Raw genomic sequence first — 23,704 nt, forward strand, 5'->3', positions numbered from 1 at the left:
AACCAAATTGAACATGTTTCATTATTAATTGGAGGCAAAATTGATTTTATGTATATATTATATTAAGTTAAAATAAGTGTTCATTCAGTATTGTCATTATTACAAATAAATAAATTAAATAAAAAATATACTGCTCAACAAAATGAAGGGAACACTTAAACAACACATCCTAGATCTGAATGAAAGAAATTATCTTATTAAATACTTTTTTCTTCACATAGTTGAATGTGCTGACAACAAAATCACACAAAAATAATCAATGGAAATCCAATTTATCAACCCATGGAGGTCTGGATTTGGAGTCGCACTCAAAATTAAAGTGGAAAACCACACTACAGGCTGATCCAACTTTGATGTAATGTCCTTAAAACAAGTCAAAATGAGGCTCAGTAGTGTGTGTGGCCTCCATGTGCCTGTATGACCTGCCTACAATGCCTGGGCATGCTCCTGATGAGGTGGCAGATGGTCTCCTGAGGGATCTCCTCCCAGACCTGGACTAAAGCATCCACCAACTCCTGGACAGTCTGTGGTGCAATGTGGCGTTGGTGGATGGAGCGAGACATGATGTCCCAGATGTGCTCAATTGGATTCAGGTCTGGGGAACAGGCGGGCCAGTCCATAGCATCAATGCCTTCCTCTTGCAGGAACTGCTGACACACTCCAGCCAAATGAGGTCTAGCATTAGGAGGAACCCAGGGCCAACCGCACCAGCATATGGTCTCACAAGGGGTCTGAGGATCTCACCTCGGTACTTAATGGAAGTCAGGCTACCTCTGGCGAGCACATGGAGGGCTGTGCGGCCCCCCCAAAGAAATGCCACCCCACACCATGACTAACCCACCGCCAAACCGGTCATGCTGGAGGATGTTGCAGGCAGCAGAACGTTCTCCACGGCGTCTCCAGACTCTGTCACGTCTGTCACATGTGCTCAGTGTGAACCTGCTTTCATCTGTGAAGAGCACAGGGCGCCAGTGGCGAATTTGCCACTCTTGGTGTTCTCTGGCAAATGCCAAACGTCCTGCACGGTGTTGGGCTGTAAGCACAACCCCCACCTGTGGACGTCGGGCCCTCATACCACCCTCATGGAGTCTGTTTCTGACCGTTTGAGCAGACACATGCACATTTGTGGCCTGCTGGAGATCATTTTGCAGGGCTCTGGCAGTGCTTCTCCTGCTCCTCCTTGCACAAAGGCGGAGGTAGCAGTCCTACTGCTGGGTTGTTGCCCTCCTACGGCCTCCTCCACGTCTCCTGATGTACTGGCCTGTCTCCTGGTAGCGCCTCCATGCTCTGGACACTACGCTGACAGACAGAGCAAACCTTCTTGTCACAGCTCGCATTGATATGCCATCCGGGATGAGCTGCACTACCTGAGCCACTTGTGTGGGTTGTAGACTCCGTCTCATGCTACCACTAGAGTGAAAGCACCGCCAGCATTCAAAAGTGACCAAAACATCAGCCAGGAAGCATAGGAACTGAGAAGTGGTCTGTGGTCCCCACCTGCAGAACCACTTCTTTATTGGGGGTGTTTTGCTAATTGCCTATAATTTCCACCTGTTGTCTATTCCATTTGCACAACAGCATGTGAAATTTATTGTCAATCAGTGTTGCTTCCTAAGTGGACAGTTTGATTTCACAGAAGTGTGACTTGGAGTTACATTGTGTTGTTTAAGTGTTCCCTTTATTTTTTTGAGCAGTATATATATATATATATATATATATAAAATCTTAAAAAATAAATAAAATGTTTAAAAAAAAAAAATCAGCTGATTAACCAGCATCGGCTTTTTTTTGGCCCTCCAATAATCGGTATCGCGTTGAAAAATCATAATCGGTCGACCTCTAGATAGGGCAGTGTGATGACGATCGCGTCGTGTGTGGACCTGTTGGGGCTGTATGCAAACTGAAGTGGGTCTAGGGTGGCCGGTAAAGTGGCGGTGATATGATCCTTGACTAGCCTCTCAAAGCACTTCATGATGACAGAAGTCAGTGCTACGGGGCAGCAGTTATTTAGTTCCGTTATCTTTGCCTTCTTGGGTACAGGAACAGTGGTAGCCATCTTGAAGCATGTGGGGACAACAGCCTGGGATAGGGAGCGATTAAATATGTCCGTACACACACCAGCCAGCTGAATCTTTTTCCAGGTGGAGGGTTGGCCATCCCTGGTTTATACTCACCCTTTAGCTACATTTCCAATTGAGTGTGTTGGTGCATTTGAAGATGTTGACTATTTGACTACTGATTCATCAGGCTCACCTGGAGGTCTACTACAGTTCAAAGCAGCCGCTGGCCTCTCCAACCAAACACACCATAAGGCTTCAAACCCATGACTGGATCTACAGGAGTCTAAACTGTGAAAGAAGTCTGTGCTTGACCACTTCAGGCCTGCTGCTATGCAGTTTGTGGGCTCTCTCGCTGGTGCTGTGTCTGTTTCATCATTTCTTATGTAGATGCTGGGCTTGCGGCAGGTGAACTTGATCAGTGCAAATGGTCACAGAGGTAAGATTTTATTTCAGACCTCCCTCCTGCTCTAACCTGTATATATGTCTGCTTGTGGTAGAGCATCACTGTGGCGTGTGTAGATAATGTGCATATAGCTTGGCCCAAGCACTATGGTGTGTAGTGTTTGTCATTACAGCTCATTTGTGTTAGTACACTTGGCTGAGCTAAGTTAACCGTTTGGCTATAGCCTTTCCTTACTGGGGATACATTGAACATTGCTGTGAGGAAGGGGCCTGACGTGTGTGTTTTTGTCATGCAATCCACCCAATGCACTTTCAGCACAGCACTAGCTTCTGATGTAATTCACAATGTAATCCCTCAGTTCCACAGAATACCTAATGAAAGACAACACGCATATACGGTCTCCAATTAGCAGCGGCGAGTCACCTGAATGATGTGTGAGTGGGTCATTATGAGAGTCAACACTGTACTAAACATTCCCATAAGCACGCAGAGGCGGCTTAGGTAGGCCATCTTATACAGCAGAGTTTATATCAAGATTCTTTAGCAGGTGTATCAGACAGTTACGTGACCTGATGTGGTCCAGAGAGGAACAAGAGGAGGAGATGGAAGAGGTTGAAGAATTGGTTGAAGAGGAAGAGGTAGAGGAAAATTAAGGGGAAAAAAGATCAGGAGGTGACGTAAAAGAGGGGAAGTAGAGGGGGAGGAGGAAAGGGGGATGAGAGACAGCTGGCAGGGAGATAGGTCTACGGACAGACACACACAGATTGAGTGCGCACACCAAGAAGGGTTTCATAGATGACATCACGCCGTTTCTCTTTCTTTTCTGGCTTGAGACTTATCTTCCCAGCTCAGGTGGTGCTCTGTCTATACGTGCTCACATTTACCAGCTCAGGTGGTGCTCTGTCTATACGTGCTCACATTTACCAGCTCAGGTGGTGCTCTGTCTATACGTGCTCACATTTACCAGCTCAGGTGGTGCTCTGTCTATACGTGCTCACATTTACCAGCTCAGGTGGTGCTCGGTCTATACGTGCTCACATTTACCAGCTCAGGTGGTGCTCGGTCTATACGTGCTCACATTTACCAGCTCAGGTGGTGCTCTGTCTATACGTGCTCACATTTACCAGCTCAGGTGGTGCTCGGTCTATACGTGCTCACATTTACCAGCTCAGGTGGTGCTCTGTCTATACGTGCTCACATTTACCAGCTCAGGTGGTGCTCGGTCTATACGTGCTCAGGTGGTGCTCGGTCTATACGTGCTCAGGTGGTGCTCGGTCTATACGTGCTCACATTTACCAGCTCAGGTGGTGCTCTGTCTATACGTGCTCACATTTACCAGCTCAGGTGGTGCTCGGTCTATACGTGCTCACATTTACCAGCTCAGGTGGTGCTCTGTCTATACGTGCTCACATTTACCAGCTCAGGTGGTGCTCGGTCTATACGTGCTCACATTTACCAGCTCAGGTGGTGCTCGGTCTATACGTGCTCACATTTACCAGCTCAGGTGGTGCTCTGTCTATACGTGCTCACATTTACACCAGCCTGTGCATAAGCTCCGACACCACTTTCCCTCAATTCTTATATAAAAAAATAATTCCTTCTCCCCCTCCATATCTTTCCCATTCACCATCTCTTCCTCCTGTTCACCATCAGCAGTAAGAGATCTTTATCTAGAGCAGGTTTTCTAAACTCAGTCCTGCGGCCCCTCCCTGGGTGCATGTTTTGGATTTTGCATAGCTGATTCAAATAATCAAAGCTTGATGGTGAGTTGGTTATTTGAATCAGCTATACAAAAACCAAAATGTACTCCTCACCATTAGGAGTAAGTGACCTTTATCTCGAGGGCAGCCTCTCCCAGCCTCCCTGTCCATCTGACCGGGCCCTGCTGTGCATCTCAGACCCAGTCAGACAGATGACCAGATGGCCAGTCAAACACCATACTCAATCACACACTAACCAGGGGCCAAGCCTGACCAGAACCCTACGTTCTGGGCTGTGCTCCCGAATGGCAACCCATTCCTTATATAGTGCACTACTTTCACCAGGGCACGTATGGACAAGGGAACCATTTGGGAGGCATTCTTGGAGACAGTTCTGACCTCAGATGAGGGAGTTTTTTTTTTTTACAAAGTCAGACGAATACTACTTTTCATTGGCTAGTAGTTAACACCACTCTGCAATTAAACACAAACCATTAAACTTCCACCATTTACTTTCCATTTACCGATGAGTGTGCACACCTTGAGCAGAATGGAGAAGGCAGGCTTGTAAACTGTCCACACCACAAAGTGACATTTGTTTAGCAATTACCTTAACTCCACCAAGCAGAAAATGTGTTATTCCTTGTGTCGGTGTTAAGCTCTAATAAGTTTCACGCAGGCACACACACACACACACACACACACACACACACACACACACACACACACACACAGTAATTAGACAGCTCTTCATTGAGGGACCAGAGAGAGACGTGGCAGAACGGCAGGAAAATCTAACGACCAAAAGCAATTTACTTTTCGTCCATCCAGGGCTACTTATTGCCATAAATATCTGATTTAATGATGTAAACAAATTGAATGGGACTGCCTGAATGGTTGGAAGTGAAGTGAATAGTTGGCTGGCTGGAATAAGAGAAATGTCTGGACAGCAGTTGGTGTTTAGAATGCCCTAATAGATGTTTATGTGGTGGGCCTACTGTAAAAGCACCCCGAGTTCCTCAGCCCAGAAACACTTATGGTAAGCCATCCAAAGATGTCATAGTAACACGGTCTGTGCTTGGCTCACACACAACCCAAACTCTTTGATTGGTTTTGGGAAACCAATACATGCATATTTTTTATGCGAACAAAGAATTTCATTTGTGTAAAATGTCCTTAATTTCAGTTTATCTTTATTGCTCCTTCTACATTGCATGTCCTGGCATGCATGTGACAGCTTGTGTGTGTGTGTGTGTGTGTGTGTGTGTGTGTGTGTGTGTGTGTGTGTGTGTGTGTGTGTGTGTGTGTGTGTGTGCGCGCGAGCGAGCGAGCGAGAGAGAGTCGCATGTAATCGAGTCCGATTTACATGTTGCTAATGGTTGCCGTTCATAGACGGACTTATACATAGCAGGACATGAATGCTTCGTCAACCTGATAGATGGTGAGAGACAGTACAACCATCAGTGCATATTCACAAGCATTCTCTTGTCAGAGGAGGCTGGTTTAATGTTAATGTTTTTGTATACCAAATAGGGCTGGGAGGAAAACCTTATTTTAGCTAATGCTAATCGCTAGTGAACTAGCAAAATGTAAATCAGTCAGAGCAAACGTAGCCAGCTAATACTGCCTAATACCAGTGCTGGTGTAGGCCTACATTAGCATGTTATTCATGCAACGGTACCTTCTAAAATCAGAGGGGACTAGAATATGCATGAATATGTTAGCTAGAGAGCTAAATAGCTGGCTATATGAGAAAACATCTCATGTAAAATCCCCTTGGAAAAAATGACAAACACTTTGGTTCCTGACCAGTCACAATGATTCCTCCCTGGCTTATTAATTTGTCATCATGTCAAACATATTCAAGCTGTCCAATATATTCAAACTATTGAACTACAATAATCATTCTATTTCAATAATTGCAACACCAATACACTAGGCCTAGAATGTTCGCCCATATCTATTGTGCAGCCTTACGTGGCAGTTTGGACATTGCAACAAAAGTGCAGGAAACGCATAAATATATGAAAATGCTTAAAATGATTTTGGATTGAAGTTAGATTGAACAAAACAATTCGAATAGAGAAAGCCCATTGAAATCCTTTACCATATATGTGATGCCAAGCTTAAAGTCCTGAAGTACGAAGATTTATAGTAAAAACACATTTAGAACTTTCGTAATTAAAAATCAAAATTCCATAAAAAATGTGAAAAATATTGCGATATGATATTTTAGCCATATCGCCCAGCCCTAATACCAAATATTGTTGTGGGGGGAGGCCAGAGGGAAAAGCTCATTTTGGAAGTGGACTGCTCTTTTGACTCCTACATAGAGCAGGCCTTTTCTGACAAGTTTCTGAAATACCAGCCCTTCGTGTCATGCCTGAACAGCATTGGTTATCAGTGCAAACTTTTGATTGCTGATATTTGGAAGTCTCGGCCATCTACATACTGACAGTACGTGGCCTTCAGACTGCAGACCTGCAGAGGACAAATGCAAAGCAGCTAGCAAGGTACTGCTCCGTGTCAGCTGTCAAACGGCTGTATGGACAAGGTGCTTTCTGTAACCATATATCCATAACCTATGAAATATTAGAATCTTTCGACTGCAATGCGATTTGTGGATTCAAATAAAGTATTTAAAGTGTGTGTGTGTGTTTGTGTACACCTACCTGCAGATAGCCGTGGTCGTGTCCTAGGAGTCTGCATCTCCTGTCTGGCGTGAGGTAACATGTGATACCTCTTGGCCTCGTTGACCAGGTCTCGACACGCCTCCGACGTCTTTATTAAGTCCTCGTTATCCACAACGTTCAGCAGGTAAGACGGGTGGATGAAGGGAAGACGCACCACCGCTAACAACTCTGATACATGCTGCAGGAGAGAGAGAAGAGATGGGTGAGGTGCGGGGAGATAAAGGGGTGAGGGATGGGAGAGGGGAAGGAGAGAGTCAATTGATTATTTAGAGAAGGGAGAAAATATTCTACAGCAGTGAAGCGATAAAACTCCTGGAAGCCTCAAGAAACTGTTAGATTAGCAACGAAAAAACAAACCCAAATATGAGAGACTGTGCTACAAACCACGGACTACTTTCATGGCCGTCTCCGGCAACACCACAATGGCAAATATGAACACACAAGACTCATTATAAACCAGTGGTATTTAATGTGCAAAGAAAGAAAATTAGTCTGGGTAACAAGGCTGTAGCCCATGTAGTTTCTATATAACATGTTTTTAGCTGAGTACAGTGCTTGAGTGCAGAGTGATGTGTGTGTGTGTGTGTGACAGAGGTGTATTCAATCATCTAAGTGACTCAGAGTGCAGCAAAGTGGCTATGGAACAGCTGTGAACAATAGTCTGTGTGTGTGTGTGTGTGTGTGTGTGTGTGTGTGTGTGTGTGTGAGATGTGACCCCTGTGAACGACGCATGCATGAACGTGATCACTAATGACAGGCAGCAGAGAACGGTACACCTACACACCTGAGAAGAGAATTTCTCCGCTGTCACTCCCCCCCGGACCTCCGCTGTCACTCCCCCCCCGATACCTCCGCTGTCACTCCCCCCCCCCCGGATACCTCCGCTGTCACTCCCCCCGGATCCCTCCGCTGTCACTCCCCCGGATCCCTCCGCTGTCACTCCCCCGATCCCTCCGCTGTCACTCCCCCCCGATCCCTCCGCTGTCACTCCCCCCGACCCTCCGCTGTCACTCCCCCCGACCCTCCGCTGTCACTCCCCCCGGACCTCCGCTGTCACTCCCCCGGACCTCCGCTGTCACTCCCCCCGGACCTCCGCTGTCACTCTCCCCCGGACCTCCGCTGTCACTCTCCCCCGGACCTCCGCTGTCACTCTCCCCCGGACCTCCGCTGTCACTCTCCCCCGGACCTCCGCTGTCACTCTCCCCCGGACCTCCGCTGTCACTCTCCCCGGACCTCCGCTGTCACTCTCCCCCGGACCTCCGCTGTCACTCTCCCCCGGACCTCCGCTGTCACTCTCCCCGGACCTCCGCTGTCACTCTCCCCGGACCTCCGCTGTCACTCTCCCCCGGACCTCCGCTGTCACTCTCCCCCGGACCTCCGCTGTCACTCTCCCCCGGACCTCCGCTGTCACTCTCCCCCGGACCTCCGCTGTCACTCTCCCCCGGACCCCTCGCTCCCTTTCCATGGGAAGTTAAGCCCGGGAATTTTGCTTAAATTCATCAAAAAAAGTTACCTTATAACAGTGAACCTTTTTTGTTTGATACACAAGGCAATTCAAGATCTTGTGGCATATTTTGGATAAACTATCCCCAACTCAATGGAATTGCAACCCTCTTAATTGCCACAGACAGTTTCCACCTCGGAATATTCCCCAAAATGTGCAACCCTATCAGATGCACACACATCCCAGCTCAGATGAACACACACAATCCCAGCTCAAATGTAAACACACACAATCCCAGCTCAGATGAACACACACAATCCCAGCTCAAATGTAAACACACACAATCCCAGCTCAGATGAACACACACACAATCCCAGCTCAGATGTAAACACACACACACAATCCCAGCTCAGATGTAAACACACACACACAATCCCAGCTCAGATGTAAACACACACACACAATCCCAGCTCAGATGTAAACACACACACACAATCCCAGCTCAGATGTAAACACACACACACAATCCCAGCTCAGATGTAAACACACACACACACACACACAATCCCAGATCAGATGAACACACACACACAAATCCCAGATCAGATGAACACACACACACAAATCCCAGATCAGATGAACACACACACACAAATCCCAGATCAGATGAACACACACACACACACATAACCCAGATCAGATGAACACACACACATAACCCAGATCAGATGAACACACACACACACACACACATAACCCAGATCAGATGAACACACACACACACACACACATAACCCAGATCAGATGAACACACACACACACACACACATAACCCAGATCAGATGAACACACACACACACACACACACACACACATAACCCAGATCAGATGAACACACACACACACACATAACCCAGATCAGATGAACACACACACACACACATAACCCAGATCAGATGAACACACACACACATAACCCAGATCAGATGAACACACACACATCCCAGATCAGATGAACACACACACATCCCAGATCAGATGTGAACACACACAATCCCAGCTCAGATGTGAACACACACAATCCCAGCTCAGATGTGAACACACACACACACACACAATCCCAGCTCAGATGTGAACACACACACACACACAATCCCAGCTCAGATGTGAACACACACAATCCCAGCTCAGATGTGAACACACACAATCCCAGCTCAGATGTGAACACACACAATCCCAGCTCAGATGTGAACACACACACAATCCCAGCTCAGATGTAAACACACACACAATCCCAGCTCAGATGTAAAACACACACACACACACACACACACACACAATCCCAGCTCAGATGTAAACACACACACACACACAATCCCAGCTCAGATGTAAACACCCACACACACACACAATCCCAGCTCAGATGTAAACACACACACACAGTCCCAGCTCAAATGTAAACACACACACACAGTCCCAGCTCAAATGTAAACACACACACACACAGTCCCAGCTCAAATGTAAACACACACACACACAGTCCCAGCTCAAATGTAAACACACACACACACAGTCCCAGCTCAAATGTAAACACACACACACACAGTCCCAGCTCAAATGTAAACACACACACACAGTCCCAGCTCAAATGTAAACACACACACACAGTCCCAGCTCAAATGTACACACACACACACACACACACACCAGCTCAAATGTACACACACACACCAGCTCAAATGTACACACACACACCAGCTCAAATGTACACACACACACACACACACCAGCTCAAATGTACACACACACACACACACCAGCTCAAATGTACACACACACACACACACCAGCTCAAATGTACACACCCACACACACCAGCTCAAATGTACACCCACACACACACCAGCTCAAATGTACACACACACACACACACCAGCTCAAATGTACACCACACACACACACCAGCTCAAATGTACACCCACACACACACCAGCTCAAATGTACACCCACACACACACCAGCTCAAATGTACACCCACACACACACCAGCTCAAATGTACACACACACACACACACACACCAGCTCAAATGTACACACACACACCAGCTCAAATGTACACACACACACACCAGCTCAAATGTACACACACACACACCAGCTCAAATGTACACACACACACACCAGCTCAAATGTACACACACACCAGCTCAAATGTACACACACACCAGCTCAAATGTACACACACACCAGCTCAAATGTACACACACACACACACACCAGCTCAAATGTACACACACACACACACCAGCTCAAATGTACACACACACACACACCAGCTCAAATGTACACACACACACACACACCAGCTCAAATGTACACACACACACACACACACCAGCTCAAATGTACACACACACACACACACCAGCTCAAATGTCACACACACACACACCAGCTCAAATGTACACACACACACACACACACCAGCTCAAATGTACACACACACACACACACCAGCTCAAAAGTACACACACACACACACACCAGCTCAAAAGTACACACACACACACACACCAGCTCAAAAGTAACACACACACACACACACACCAGCTCAAATGTACACACACACACACACACACCAGCTCAAATGTACACACACACACACCAGCTCAAATGTACACACACACACCAGCTCAAATGTACACACACACACACACACCAGCTCAAATGTACACACACACACACACACCAGCTCAAATGTACACACACACACACACCAGCTCAAACGTACACACACACACACACCAGCTCAAACGTACACACACACACACACCAGCTCAAACGTACACACACACACACACCAGCTCAAACCTACACACACACACACACACCAGCTCAAACCTACACACACACACACACACCAGCTCAAACCTACACACACACACACACCAGCTCAAACGTCACACACAACACACACACACACACACACACACACACACACACCAGCTCAAACGTACACACACACACACACACACCAGCTCAAACGTACACACACACACACACACCAGCTCAAATGTACACACACACACCAGCTCAAATGTACACACACACACACACACACACCAGCTCAAATGTACACACACACACACACACACACACACCAGCTCAAATGTACACACACACACACACACACACACACCAGCTCAAATGTACACACACACACACACCAGCTCAAATGTACACACACACACACACCAGCTCAAATGTACACACACACACACACCAGCTCAAATGTACACACACACACACACCAGCTCAAATGTACACACACACACACACCAGCTCAAATGTACACACACACACACCAGCTCAAATGTACACACACACACACCAGCTCAAATGTACACACACACACACCAGCTCAAATGTACACACACACACACCAGCTCAAATGTACACACACACACCAGCTCAAATGTACACACACACACCAGCTCAAATGTACACACACACAACACACACACCAGCTCAAATGTACACACACACACACACACCAGCTCAAATGTACACACACACCAGCTCAAATGTACACACACCAGCTCAAATGTACACACACACACACACCAGCTCAAATGTACACACACACCAGCTCAAATGTACACACACACCAGCTCAAATGTACACACACACCAGCTCAAATGTACACACACGCCAGCTCAAATGTACACACACGCCAGCTCAAAAGTACACACGCCAGCTCAAATGTACACACGCCAGCTCAAATGTACACACGCCAGCTCAAATGTACACACACACACACACGCCAGCTCAAATGTACACACACACCAGCTCAAACGTCACACACACACACCAGCTCAAACGTACACACACACACACCAGCTCAAATGTACACACACACACCAGCTCAAATGTACACACACACACCAGCTCAAATGTACACACACACCAGCTCAAATGTACACACACACCAGCTCAAATGTACACACACACCAGCTCAAATGTACACACACACCAGCTCAAATGTACACACACACCAGCTCAAATGTACACACGCCAGCTCAAAAGTACACACGCCAGCTCAAAAGTACACACGCCAGCTCAAATGTACACACGCCAGCTCAAATGTACACACACACACACACACACGCCAGCTCAAATGTACACACACACACACCAGCTCAAATGTACACACACACCAGCTCAAATGTACACACACACCAGCTCAAACGTACACACACACACACCAGCTCAAATGTACACACACACCAGCTCAAATGTACACACACACCAGCTCAAATGTACACACACACACACACCAGCTCAAATGTACACACACACACACACACCAGCTCAAATGTACACACACACACACACCAGCTCAAATGTACACACACACACACACACCAGCTCAAATGTACACACACACACACACCAGCTCAAATGTACACACACACACACACCAGCTCAAATGTACACACACACACACACCAGCTCAAATGTACACACACACACACACCAGCTCAAATGTACACACACACACACGCCAGCTCAAATGTACACACACACACACCAGCTCAAATGTACACACGCCAGCTCAAATGTACACACGCCAGCTCAAATGTACACACGCCAGCTCAAATGTACACACGCCAGCTCAAATGTACACACACACGCCAGCTCAAATGTACACACACACACACAAACGCCAGCTCAAATGTACACACACACGCAAACGCCAGCTCAAAAGTACACACGCCAGCTCAAATGTACACACGCCAGCTCAAATGTACACACGCCAGCTCAAATGTACACACACACACGCCAGCTCAAATGTACACACACACACGCCAGCTCAAATGTACACACACACGCCAGCTCAAATGTACACACACACACACAAACGCCAGCTCAAATGTACACACACACGCAAACGCCAGCTCAAATGTACACACACACGCAAACGCCAGCTCAAATGTACACACACACGCCAGCTCAAATGTACACACACACACCCGCCAGCTCAAATGTACACACACACACCCGCCAGCTCAAATGTACACACACACACCCGCCAGCTCAGATGTGTACACACACACACCCGCCAGCTCAGATGTGTACACACACACACCCGCCAGCTCAGATGTGTACACACACACACCCGCCAGCTCAGATGTGTACACACACACACCCGCCAGCTCAGATGTGTACACACACACCCGCCAGCTCAGATGTGTACACACACACCCGCCAGCTCAGATGTGTACACACACACCCGCCAGCTCAGATGTGTACACACACACCCGCCAGCTCAGATGTGTACACACACACACGCCAGCTCAGATGTGTACACACACACACGCCAGCTCAGATGTGTACACACACACACGCCAGCTCAGATGTGTACACACACACACGCCAGCTCAGATGTGTACACACACACACGCCAGCTCAGATGTGTACACACACACACGCCAGCTCAGATGTGTACACACACACACGCCAGCTCAGATGTGTACACACACACGCCAGCTCAGATGTGTACACACACACACGCCAGCTCAAATGTACACACACACACACACGCCAGCTCAAATGTACACACACACGCAAACGCCAGCTCAAAAGTACACACGCCAGCTCAAATGTACACACGCCAGCTCAAATGTACACACGCCAGCTCAAATGTACACACACACACGCCAGCTCAAATGTACACACACACGCCAGCTCAAATGTACACACGCCAGCTCAAATGTACACACGCCAGCTCAAATGTACACACACACACGCCAGCTCAAATGTACACACACACGCCAGCTCAAATGTACACACACACACGCCAGCTCAAATGTACACACACACGCCAGCTCAAATGTACACACACACACGCAAACGCCAGCTCAAATGTACACACACACGCCAGCTCAAATGTACACACACACACCCGCCAGCTCAAATGTACACACACACGCCAGCTCAAATGTACACACACACGCCAGCTCAAATGTACACACACACGCCAGCTCAAATGTACACACACACCCAAACGCCAGCTCAAATGTACACACACACACCCGCCAGCTCAAATGTACACACACACGCCAGCTCAAATGTACACACACACACCCGCCAGCTCAAATGTACACACACACGCCAGCTCAAATGTACACACACACACCCGCCAGCTCAGATGTGTACACACACACACCCGCCAGCTCAGATGTGTACACACACACACCCGCCAGCTCAGATGTGTACACACACACACCCGCCAGCTCAGATGTGTACACACACACACCCGCCAGCTCAGATGTGTACACACACACACCCGCCAGCTCAGATGTGTACACACACACCCGCCAGCTCAGATGTGTACACACACACGCACCCGCCAGCTCAGATGTGTACACACACACCCGCCAGCTCAGATGTGTACACACACACACCCGCCAGCTCAGATGTGTACACACACACCCGCCAGCTCAGATGTGTACACACACACCCGCCAGCTCAGATGTGTACACACACACCCGCCAGCTCAGATGTGTACACACACACCCGCCAGCTCAAATGTGTACACACACACCCGCCAGCTCAGATGTGTACACACACACACGCCAGCTCAGATGTGTACACACACACACGCCAGCTCAGATGTGTACACACACACACGCCAGCTCAGATGTGTACACACACACACCCGCCAGCTCAGATGTGTACACACACACACGCCAGCTCAGATGTGTACACACACACCCGCCAGCTCAGATGTGTACACACACACACCGCCAGCTCAGATGTGTACACACACACACCCGCCAGCTCAGATGTGTACACACACACACCGCCAGCTCAGATGTGTACACACACACACCGCCAGCTCAGATGTGTACACACACACACGCCAGCTCAGATGTGTACACACACACACGCCAGCTCAGATGTGTACACACACACACACGCCAGCTCAGATGTGTACACACACACACGCCAGCTCAGATGTGTACACACACACACGCCAGCTCAGATGTGTACACACACACACGCCAGCTCAGATGTGTACACACACACACGCCAGCTCAGATGTGTACACACACACACGCCAGCTCAGATGTGTACACACACACACGCCAGCTCAGATGTGTACACACACACACGCCAGCTCAGATGTGTACACACACACACGCCAGCTCAGATGTGTACACACACACACGCCAGCTCAGATGTGTACACACACACACACACCAGCTCAGATGTGTACACACACACACACACCAGCTCAGATGTGTACACACACACACACACACCAGCTCAGATGTGTACACACACACACACACACACCAGCTCAGATGTGTACACACACACACACACCAGCTCAGATGTGTACATACACACACACACACCAGCTCAGAGGTACACACACACCACATTCAATATGCAGCCCATACAGCACTTTGACATGCGAGAGAGCATATATCTCACACTTTCCTCCCTCTACACTCATCTCTCACACACACTCACAGAGGAGCAGAGGCACTCACTAAAAGTACAAAGACAATGCATTCTATAACATACAGAATATTATATTCAGATATGTGTATCTAAAGAAAAGACAGAGCCTGCAAAATTTGTCCGTCACACACACGAACAAAGTCATTCCCCTTGACAGTAGTCGAGGGAAACTATTTTCTGTGTGTCGACTAGCTCTCACCTGATCTGAGACACCAGACAGATTATCTCTGCCTCGGCCGGAACACAGGCCACTTACAACTTTGTGTGTTGGTGTGTCACGCGGTCTTCATATACAAATGATACACGCACGCTCATATATATTCACTGTCCTTCACTTAACAGAGAGAACAGCACACACACACAGCAGAAAGGGATGATGTGTGTGTGTGTTTAGCCTGTGGGGTTGGAGTTCACTAGCACGCTTAGCTTCAGAGCGCTAACACACTCACCCACCCGGACCAACGACCGCTTACTGGGCTCATGGTGTGTGCTTGCACGTGTATTTTTCTCCCCCTCAGGTTAGTGATGTGCATGTGTGATGGAGGCATGGACTCAGGCAGTTCACACGTTGAGCTGTTCTGCTCTCTTGGGGGCATTTTCAGCATGGCTTCACGCAATAACGCAGTATCTAGCTCACCCACCCATATCAGCCATTTTAAAGAAATGTGCCATTTTCCTCATCTATGTAGAGAGAGGACTTATGGCTCTGTGTGTGTTGATCTGGCTATGTAATAATTGCTCTTTGTTGAAGCACGATTTGGTATGTCTGGTGAACACGGGCTGGCACAATTACCATATAACCAACAGTTATGGATAAAGGCTGTCATTACACTAACATAACTGTCAAAATATATATATTTTTATATACACACACACACACACACACACACACACACACACACAAAAATGGCAAGAGTGTGCAAAGCTGTCATCAAGGCAAAGGGTGGCTACTATGAAGAATGTCAAATATAAAATAAATGTTGATTTGTTTAACCTGTTTAGGATAGGGGGCAGTATTTTCACGGCCCGGATAAAAAACGTACCCGATTTAATCTGGTTATTACTTCTGCCCAGAAACTAGAATATGCATATAATTATTTTATTTTGATAGAAAAAACCCTAAAGTTTCTAAAACTGTTTGAATGGTGTCTGTGAGTATAACAGAACTCATATGGCAGGCCAAAACCTGAGAAGATTCCATGCAGGAAGTGCCCTCTCTGACCATTTCTTGGCCTTCTATAGCCTCTTTATGGAAAACAGAGGATCTCTGCTGTAACGTGACATTTTCTAAGGCTCCCATAGGCTCTCAGAAGGCGCCAGAACGGGCAATGATGACTCTGCAGTCCCTGGGCGAAAAACAGTAGGGGTTTTGGAAAGTGGTCGTTCTGAGAACAATGACACGGGCGCGCGCGTGCATGTGACGACTCCATTTTCTATTTTCAGTGTTTGAACAAAAACAAGGTCTCCCGGTCGGAATATTATCGCTATGTTACGAGAAAAATCGCATAAAAATTGATTTTAAACAGCAGTTGACATGCTTCGAAGTACGGTAATGGAATATTTTGAATTTTTTTGTCACGATACGCGCCGGCGCGTCACCCTTCGGATAGTGTCTTGAACGCAAGAACTAACGCAGCTATTTGGATATAACTGTGGATTATTTGGAACCAAAACAACATTGGGTGTTGAAGTAGAAGTCCTGGGAGTGCATTCTGACGAAGAACAGCAAAGGTAATCCAATTTTTGTTATAGTAAATCTGAGTTTGGCGAGTGCCAAACTTGGTGGGTGTCAAAATAGCTAGCCATGATGGCCGGGCTATCCACTCAGAATATTGCAAAATGTGCTTTCACCGAAAAGCTATTTTAAAATCGGACACCGGGATTGCATAAAGGAGTTCTGTACCTATAATTCTTAAAATAATTATGTTTTTTGTGAACGTTTATCGTGAGTAATTTAGTAAATTCACCGGAAGTTTGCGGTGGGTATGCTAGTTCTGAACGTCACATGCTAATGTAAAAAGCTGGTTTTTGATATAAATATGAACTTGATTGAACAAAACATGCATGTATTGTATAACATAATGTCCTAGGAGTGTCATCTGATGAAGATCATCAAAGGTTAGTGCTGCATTTAGCTGTGGTTTTGGTTTTTGTGACATTATATGCTAGCTTGAAAAATGGATGTGTGATTATTTCTGGCTGGGTACTCTCCTGACATAATCTAATGTTTTGCCTTCGTTGTAAAGCCTTTTTGAAATCGGGCAATGTGGTTAGATAAAGTTTTTGGATTTCTGAGGTGTTTGTAATTCGCGCCACGCTCTATCATTGGATATTGGCGAGGCGTTCTGCTAGCGGCACATCTAGATGTAAGAGGTTAACACATTTTTGGTTACTACATAATTCCATGTGTGTTATTTCATAGTTTTGACATCTTCACTATTATTCTACAATGTAGAAAATAGTAAAAATAAAGAAAAACCCTAGAATGAGCAGGTGTGTCAACTGTTGACTGGAACTGTGTGTATATATAATCTCTATCTATCTATAATAACACATCCTAGATCTGAATGAATGAAATAATATTTTCTTTACATAGTTGAATGTGCTGACAACAAAATCACAAAAATAATCAATGGAAATCCAATTTATCAACCCATGGAGGTCTTGATTTGGAGTCACACTCAAAATTAAAGTGGAAAACCACACTACAGGCCGATCCAACTTTGATGTAATGTCCTTAAAACAAGTCAAAATGAGGCTCAGTAGTGTGTGTGGCCTCCACGTGCCTGTATGACCTCCCTACAACGCCTGGGCATGCTCCTGATGACGTGGCGGATGGTCTTCTGAGGGATCTCCACCCAGACCTGGACTAAAGCATCCGCCAACTCCTGGACAGTCTGTGGTGCAACGTGGCGTTGGTGGATGGAGCGAGACATGATGTCCCAGATGTGCTCAATTGGATTCAGGTCTGGGGAACGGGCGGGCCAGTCCATAGCATCAATGCCTTCCTCTTGCAGGAACTGCTGACACACTCCAGCCACATGAGGTCTAGCATTGTCTTGCATTAGGAGGAACCCAGGGCCAACCGCACCAGCATATGGTCTCACAAGGGGTCTGAGGATCTCATCTCGGTACCTAATGGCAGTCAGGCTACCTCTGGCGAGCACATGGAGGGCTGTGCGGCCCCCCAAAGAAATGCCACCCCACACCATGACTGACCCACCGCCAAACCGGTCATGCTGGAGGATGTTCCAGGCAGCAGAACGTTCTCCACGGCGTCTCCAGACTCTGTTACATGTGCTCAGTGTGAACCTGCTTTCATCTGGGAAGAGCACAGGGCGCCAGTGGCGAATTTGCCAATCTTGGTGTTCTCTGGTAAATGCCAAACGTCCTGCACGGCGTTGGGCTGTAAGCACAACCCCCACCTGTGGACGTCGGGCCCTCATACCACCCTCATGGAGTCTGCTCAAACGGTAAGAAACAGACACATTTGTGGCCTGCTGGAGGTCATTTTGCAGGGCTCTGGCAGTGCTCCTCCTGCTCCTCCTTGCACAAAGGCGGAGGTAGCGGTCCTGCTGCTGGGTTGTTGACCTCCCTTGAGGGAACATGCAATTTGCATGCTGACTGCAGGAATGTCCACCAGAGCTGTTGCCAGAGAATTGAATATTCATGTTTCTACCGTAAGCCGCCTCCAACACCATTTTAGAGTATTTGGCAGAACGTCCATCCGGCCTCACAACCGCAGACCATGTGTAACCACGCCAGCCCAGGACCTTCACATCTGGCTTCTTCACCTGCGAGAATGTCTGAGACCAGCCACCCGGACAGCTGGTGAAACTGAGTTTGCACAACTTTAGAATTTATGCACAAACTGTCAGAAACTGTCTCTGGGAAGCTCATCTGCGTGCTCGTCGTCCTCACCAGGGTCTTGACCTGACTGAAGTTAGGCGTCGTAATCAACTTCAGTGGTAAATTCTCCCCTTCACGGATGAATCCTGGTTTCAACTGTCCTGGGCAGATGGCATGTATGGCATCGTGTGGGCGAGCGGTTTGCTGATGTCAACATTGAGAACAGAGTTCTCCATGGTGGCGGTGGGGTTATGGTATGGGCAGGTATAAGCTACAGACAACGAACAATTGCATTTATGGATGGCAATTTGAATGCAGAGATGACGAGATGAGATCCAATGGCCCACTGCTGTGCCATTCATCCACCACAATCACCTCATGCTTCAGCACGATAACGCACGGCCCATGGCGCAAGGATCTGTACACAATTCCTGGAAGCTGAAAAAGTCCCAGTTTTGCCATGGCCTGCATACTCACCAGACCTGGTGACATTCACCAATTCACCAATTAAGAATGTTTGGGATGCTCTGGATCGACAGCATGTTCCAGTCAATACCCAGCAACTTCGCACAACAATTGAAGAGTGGGACAACAGGCCACAATCAACAGCCAAATCAATTCTATACGAAGGAGATGTGTCGCGCTGCATGAGGTAAATGGTGGTCACACCAGATACAGACTGGTTTTCTGATCCACGCCCTTACTTTTTTTATAGGTATCTGTGACCAACATATGCATATCTGTATTCCCAGTCATGTGAAATTCATAGATTAGGGCCTAATGAATTTATTTCAATTGACATATTCTTATATTAACTCTAACTCAGTAAAATCTTTTAAATTGTTGTATGTTGCGTTAATATTTTTGTTCAGATATACATACATACATGCATGTATACATACATGCATGTATACATACATACATGCATGCATACATACATACATGCATACATACATACATGCATACATACATACATGCATACATACATACATGCATACATACATACATACATGCATACATACATGCATACATACATGCATACATGCATACATACATGCATACATACATGCATACATGCATACATACATGCATACATACATACATACATACATACATACATACATACATGCATGCATACATGCATACATACATGCATACATACATACATACATGCATGCATACATACATACATACATACGAAGAGTCTTATTCAAGATGGGACAGCTGGGCATCCGTGTAGTTTAGTCTGTTTCTACGGTAACATGGACTCTTAACGCGCTGAAACTGTCTCTGAAACAAGAAACTAGCAAATGAGTCTTTGCTTACCTAGGCAACGACCACAATGCAGCAGCAGCCCATATAGAAATGTAATGATTAGAACAAGCTCGTAACCTCCAACCGTGGCAATTTGACTGGTAAACTCATGGGTACACCCGCAGTGGCGGCCTGGTATGGTGATAAAAATTATTCTATGGTAATGAAGAATGTTCATTCAAATGATGTTGTACTCTTCCTGCTTTGCTGTTATAGGTACACTACGCCATCCTTAACTTTAAAATCGGGACGCCCTACTCATTCTATTTCTATGGCAGCACATGCAGTCAGGACCGAAAGAGAGGATAAAACGTGCATCTTAAAAAAAAAGACAAATGTTACGTTTTATTGCTAGTCGAGCGTTTATTATTACAGAGACCGCAGTCATTTGACTGGCTAAATACAGTCATCCAAAATTCCATGATCCTCACAACCCTAAACACAATACTATATTTATTTTTATTTCACGAGGCAAGTCAGTTAAGAACAAATTCTTAATTACAATGACTGCCAATTGTGGGCCAATTGTGCGCCACCCTATGGGACTCCCAATCACTGCCGATTGCGATACATCCTGGAATTGAACCAAGGTCTGTAGTGACACCACTAGCACTGACACAGTACCTTAAACCGCTGCGCCACTCGGGAGCCCCATACAGAATACATGCAGTTGCTACACAGCAAGGAGTGTGTGTGTTTACACTTATTTTGTGCTCCAATGTTTATATAAAATGCAGTATCATAGAAAGCAGATGGGGTCAATGAGGTTTCTTCAGATCACTGATTTCAATAGAGGTATGATATTCATTTCTGTATCAAGTATAGTACAGTCCACTACAACATGCAAGTGCACACTTCATTTAAGTGCAGCACACTACTCCAGTCCCACTTGAAAACATGCATTCTTTTCATTTGCTTTGGAAACATAACTACTCTTTCCATTTCTTCTCTATACAAGATGAAACACTTGAAAGACCTTCACTAAGAGAAAGATACTCTATAGAAGTATTACCATAAAATCAAATAACTTTCAATTTATTTGAAATAGTTACAAATTTGTGGGTTCTGAAATGGCAAACGTCAGATGTCCATTGTTATTTTTTGAAGTGTGAACTCATGTCTTTTTCCATAGTGAAGTGAACGACAGGCTCTTTTTATCTACTAAATCCACCATTAAATGTCCTTTTAAACATATTAGGATGCCCACCCCTATTGCTTTTGCGCCCTCTCTCCCCCTCCTCCTCAAAGAGCCAATTAATCACCTTCCTTTGTCAGCCTGTTCTACCAGGTGAGATAGCATCCCCATGAAATATGTTCTATTAGAGCATAATAGAGGGGCTATTCAGGCCCATACACGAAGGGCCTATAGAGGTCTTGGCAGGAAGAGGGGGGGGGGTAGTAGGTATAATTGGTAGCGTGTGTATTTGGTTTGTACCACAATGCCTCTGTGGGTAACAGTGAGGACTGGTCTCACACTGTCAACAGCTTCACTGAGGGCGTTTTCACACACAGTTCGGAGCTATAGTTCCAATTAGAGTTTGATTATTTGTTACATTGTCATTTCTCATTTGGTCCGGTTGGTTCCACATTGCCAAATGTCAACAAACTAAAAGCTGCGTACTCATGCAAGTAATTTGTTTATTGGAGAAAAATGCTCATGTTAAATCCACCTATGATTATCAAGAAGCATAACTTGTGTCCCAAACGTCACATTACTTTCACTTTGGTCTTCCAACATGCATGAGGAAACCGCGCAATATCTGCTCTAACTGTCATGTGAATAGGCTATGTTCAGTAGCCTATATCCCTGGAACTGCCCGTCTCCCCTAATCTGCATCGGATGAGCTCAAATGCAATGCTGCTACTCAAATGATGTTTCAGAGATATTAAGTTATGGTAGTGTGCATTTCATCAAATGCTTGCAGTCAAACAACCAATACTACTGCGCACATCTGGTTATTTTCCTGTGTTTGGTCCAGACTGCCCTCTCACCCTGCAGCGAACCACTCCTCTGTATGAATGGAATCGGACCGAGACCATGGTGCGTTTAGTGTGCTCCCGAATGCGGATAGTGTTTACATCAGTCCAAACAAACCGAAAGGGGGAAATTGGGACGGAAAATCACCAGAGTTCGGAGAAAGAAAACGCTCCAAACCAATTTGGTATGAAAGCATCCTGGGCTAAGGGAACACCGTTCTCCTATCCACCGTTTATGTAAGGCGGGGAATGAATAGGACAATGTTTAAACAGTGTATTTTAGCCACTAACACCATACTAGCAGCTCAGACCCATTGTCCATGTAATGTAATGATAGGGTCCACAGATTTTATTTGTCCCACCAAGTTTTCTGAGCAAAAGCAAAAGAAATCTAATAATTAGAGAAATTGGGGCATGTTCATTGTTGGACACCACGAAATCAGCTCCAAGTGATTTTAATTGAAGAAATCTGTTCAAGTATTCACACATAATAGAGACATGATCATCCACAAATGGAAGGTTTAAAATGATTATGTTTGGTTAAACATATCTGTTTGGGCTTCTTGCTGTCAATTTGCAGTCTACAAATGATTTGTAATTATGTTCCTGCACCCCCAACCATCCGCTTAAGGAAAAAGAAACCATTCCTCGGCTAAATCTAGTTGATGATCCCTGGTCTAGGTATTACAGCAGTGGGTTTAGCATGAAAGAGACTATTTAGCTGGGCGCT

The 23,704-nt window shown here is 46.3% G+C and overlaps 1 protein-coding gene across 3 annotated transcripts in view; it reads right to left on the reverse strand.

The window, feature by feature from the left end:
• The window catches only part of LOC106608047 (kelch-like protein 29), a 138,774-nt gene that overhangs the window by 56,023 nt on the left and 59,047 nt on the right, over nt 1-23,704 (reverse strand). For all 3 annotated transcript variants that reach the window (XM_014205718.2, XM_014205719.2, XM_045720980.1), the window contains one exon: nt 6,836-7,034. In XM_014205718.2, coding sequence (XP_014061193.2) covers nt 6,836-7,034 — 199 coding nt within the window. The remainder of the gene's footprint in view (nt 1-6,835; nt 7,035-23,704) is intronic.

The sequence above is a fragment of the Salmo salar genome, chromosome ssa06 (genome assembly GCF_905237065.1).
Source record: "Salmo salar chromosome ssa06, Ssal_v3.1, whole genome shotgun sequence".
Lineage (NCBI taxonomy): Eukaryota > Metazoa > Chordata > Actinopteri > Salmoniformes > Salmonidae > Salmo > Salmo salar.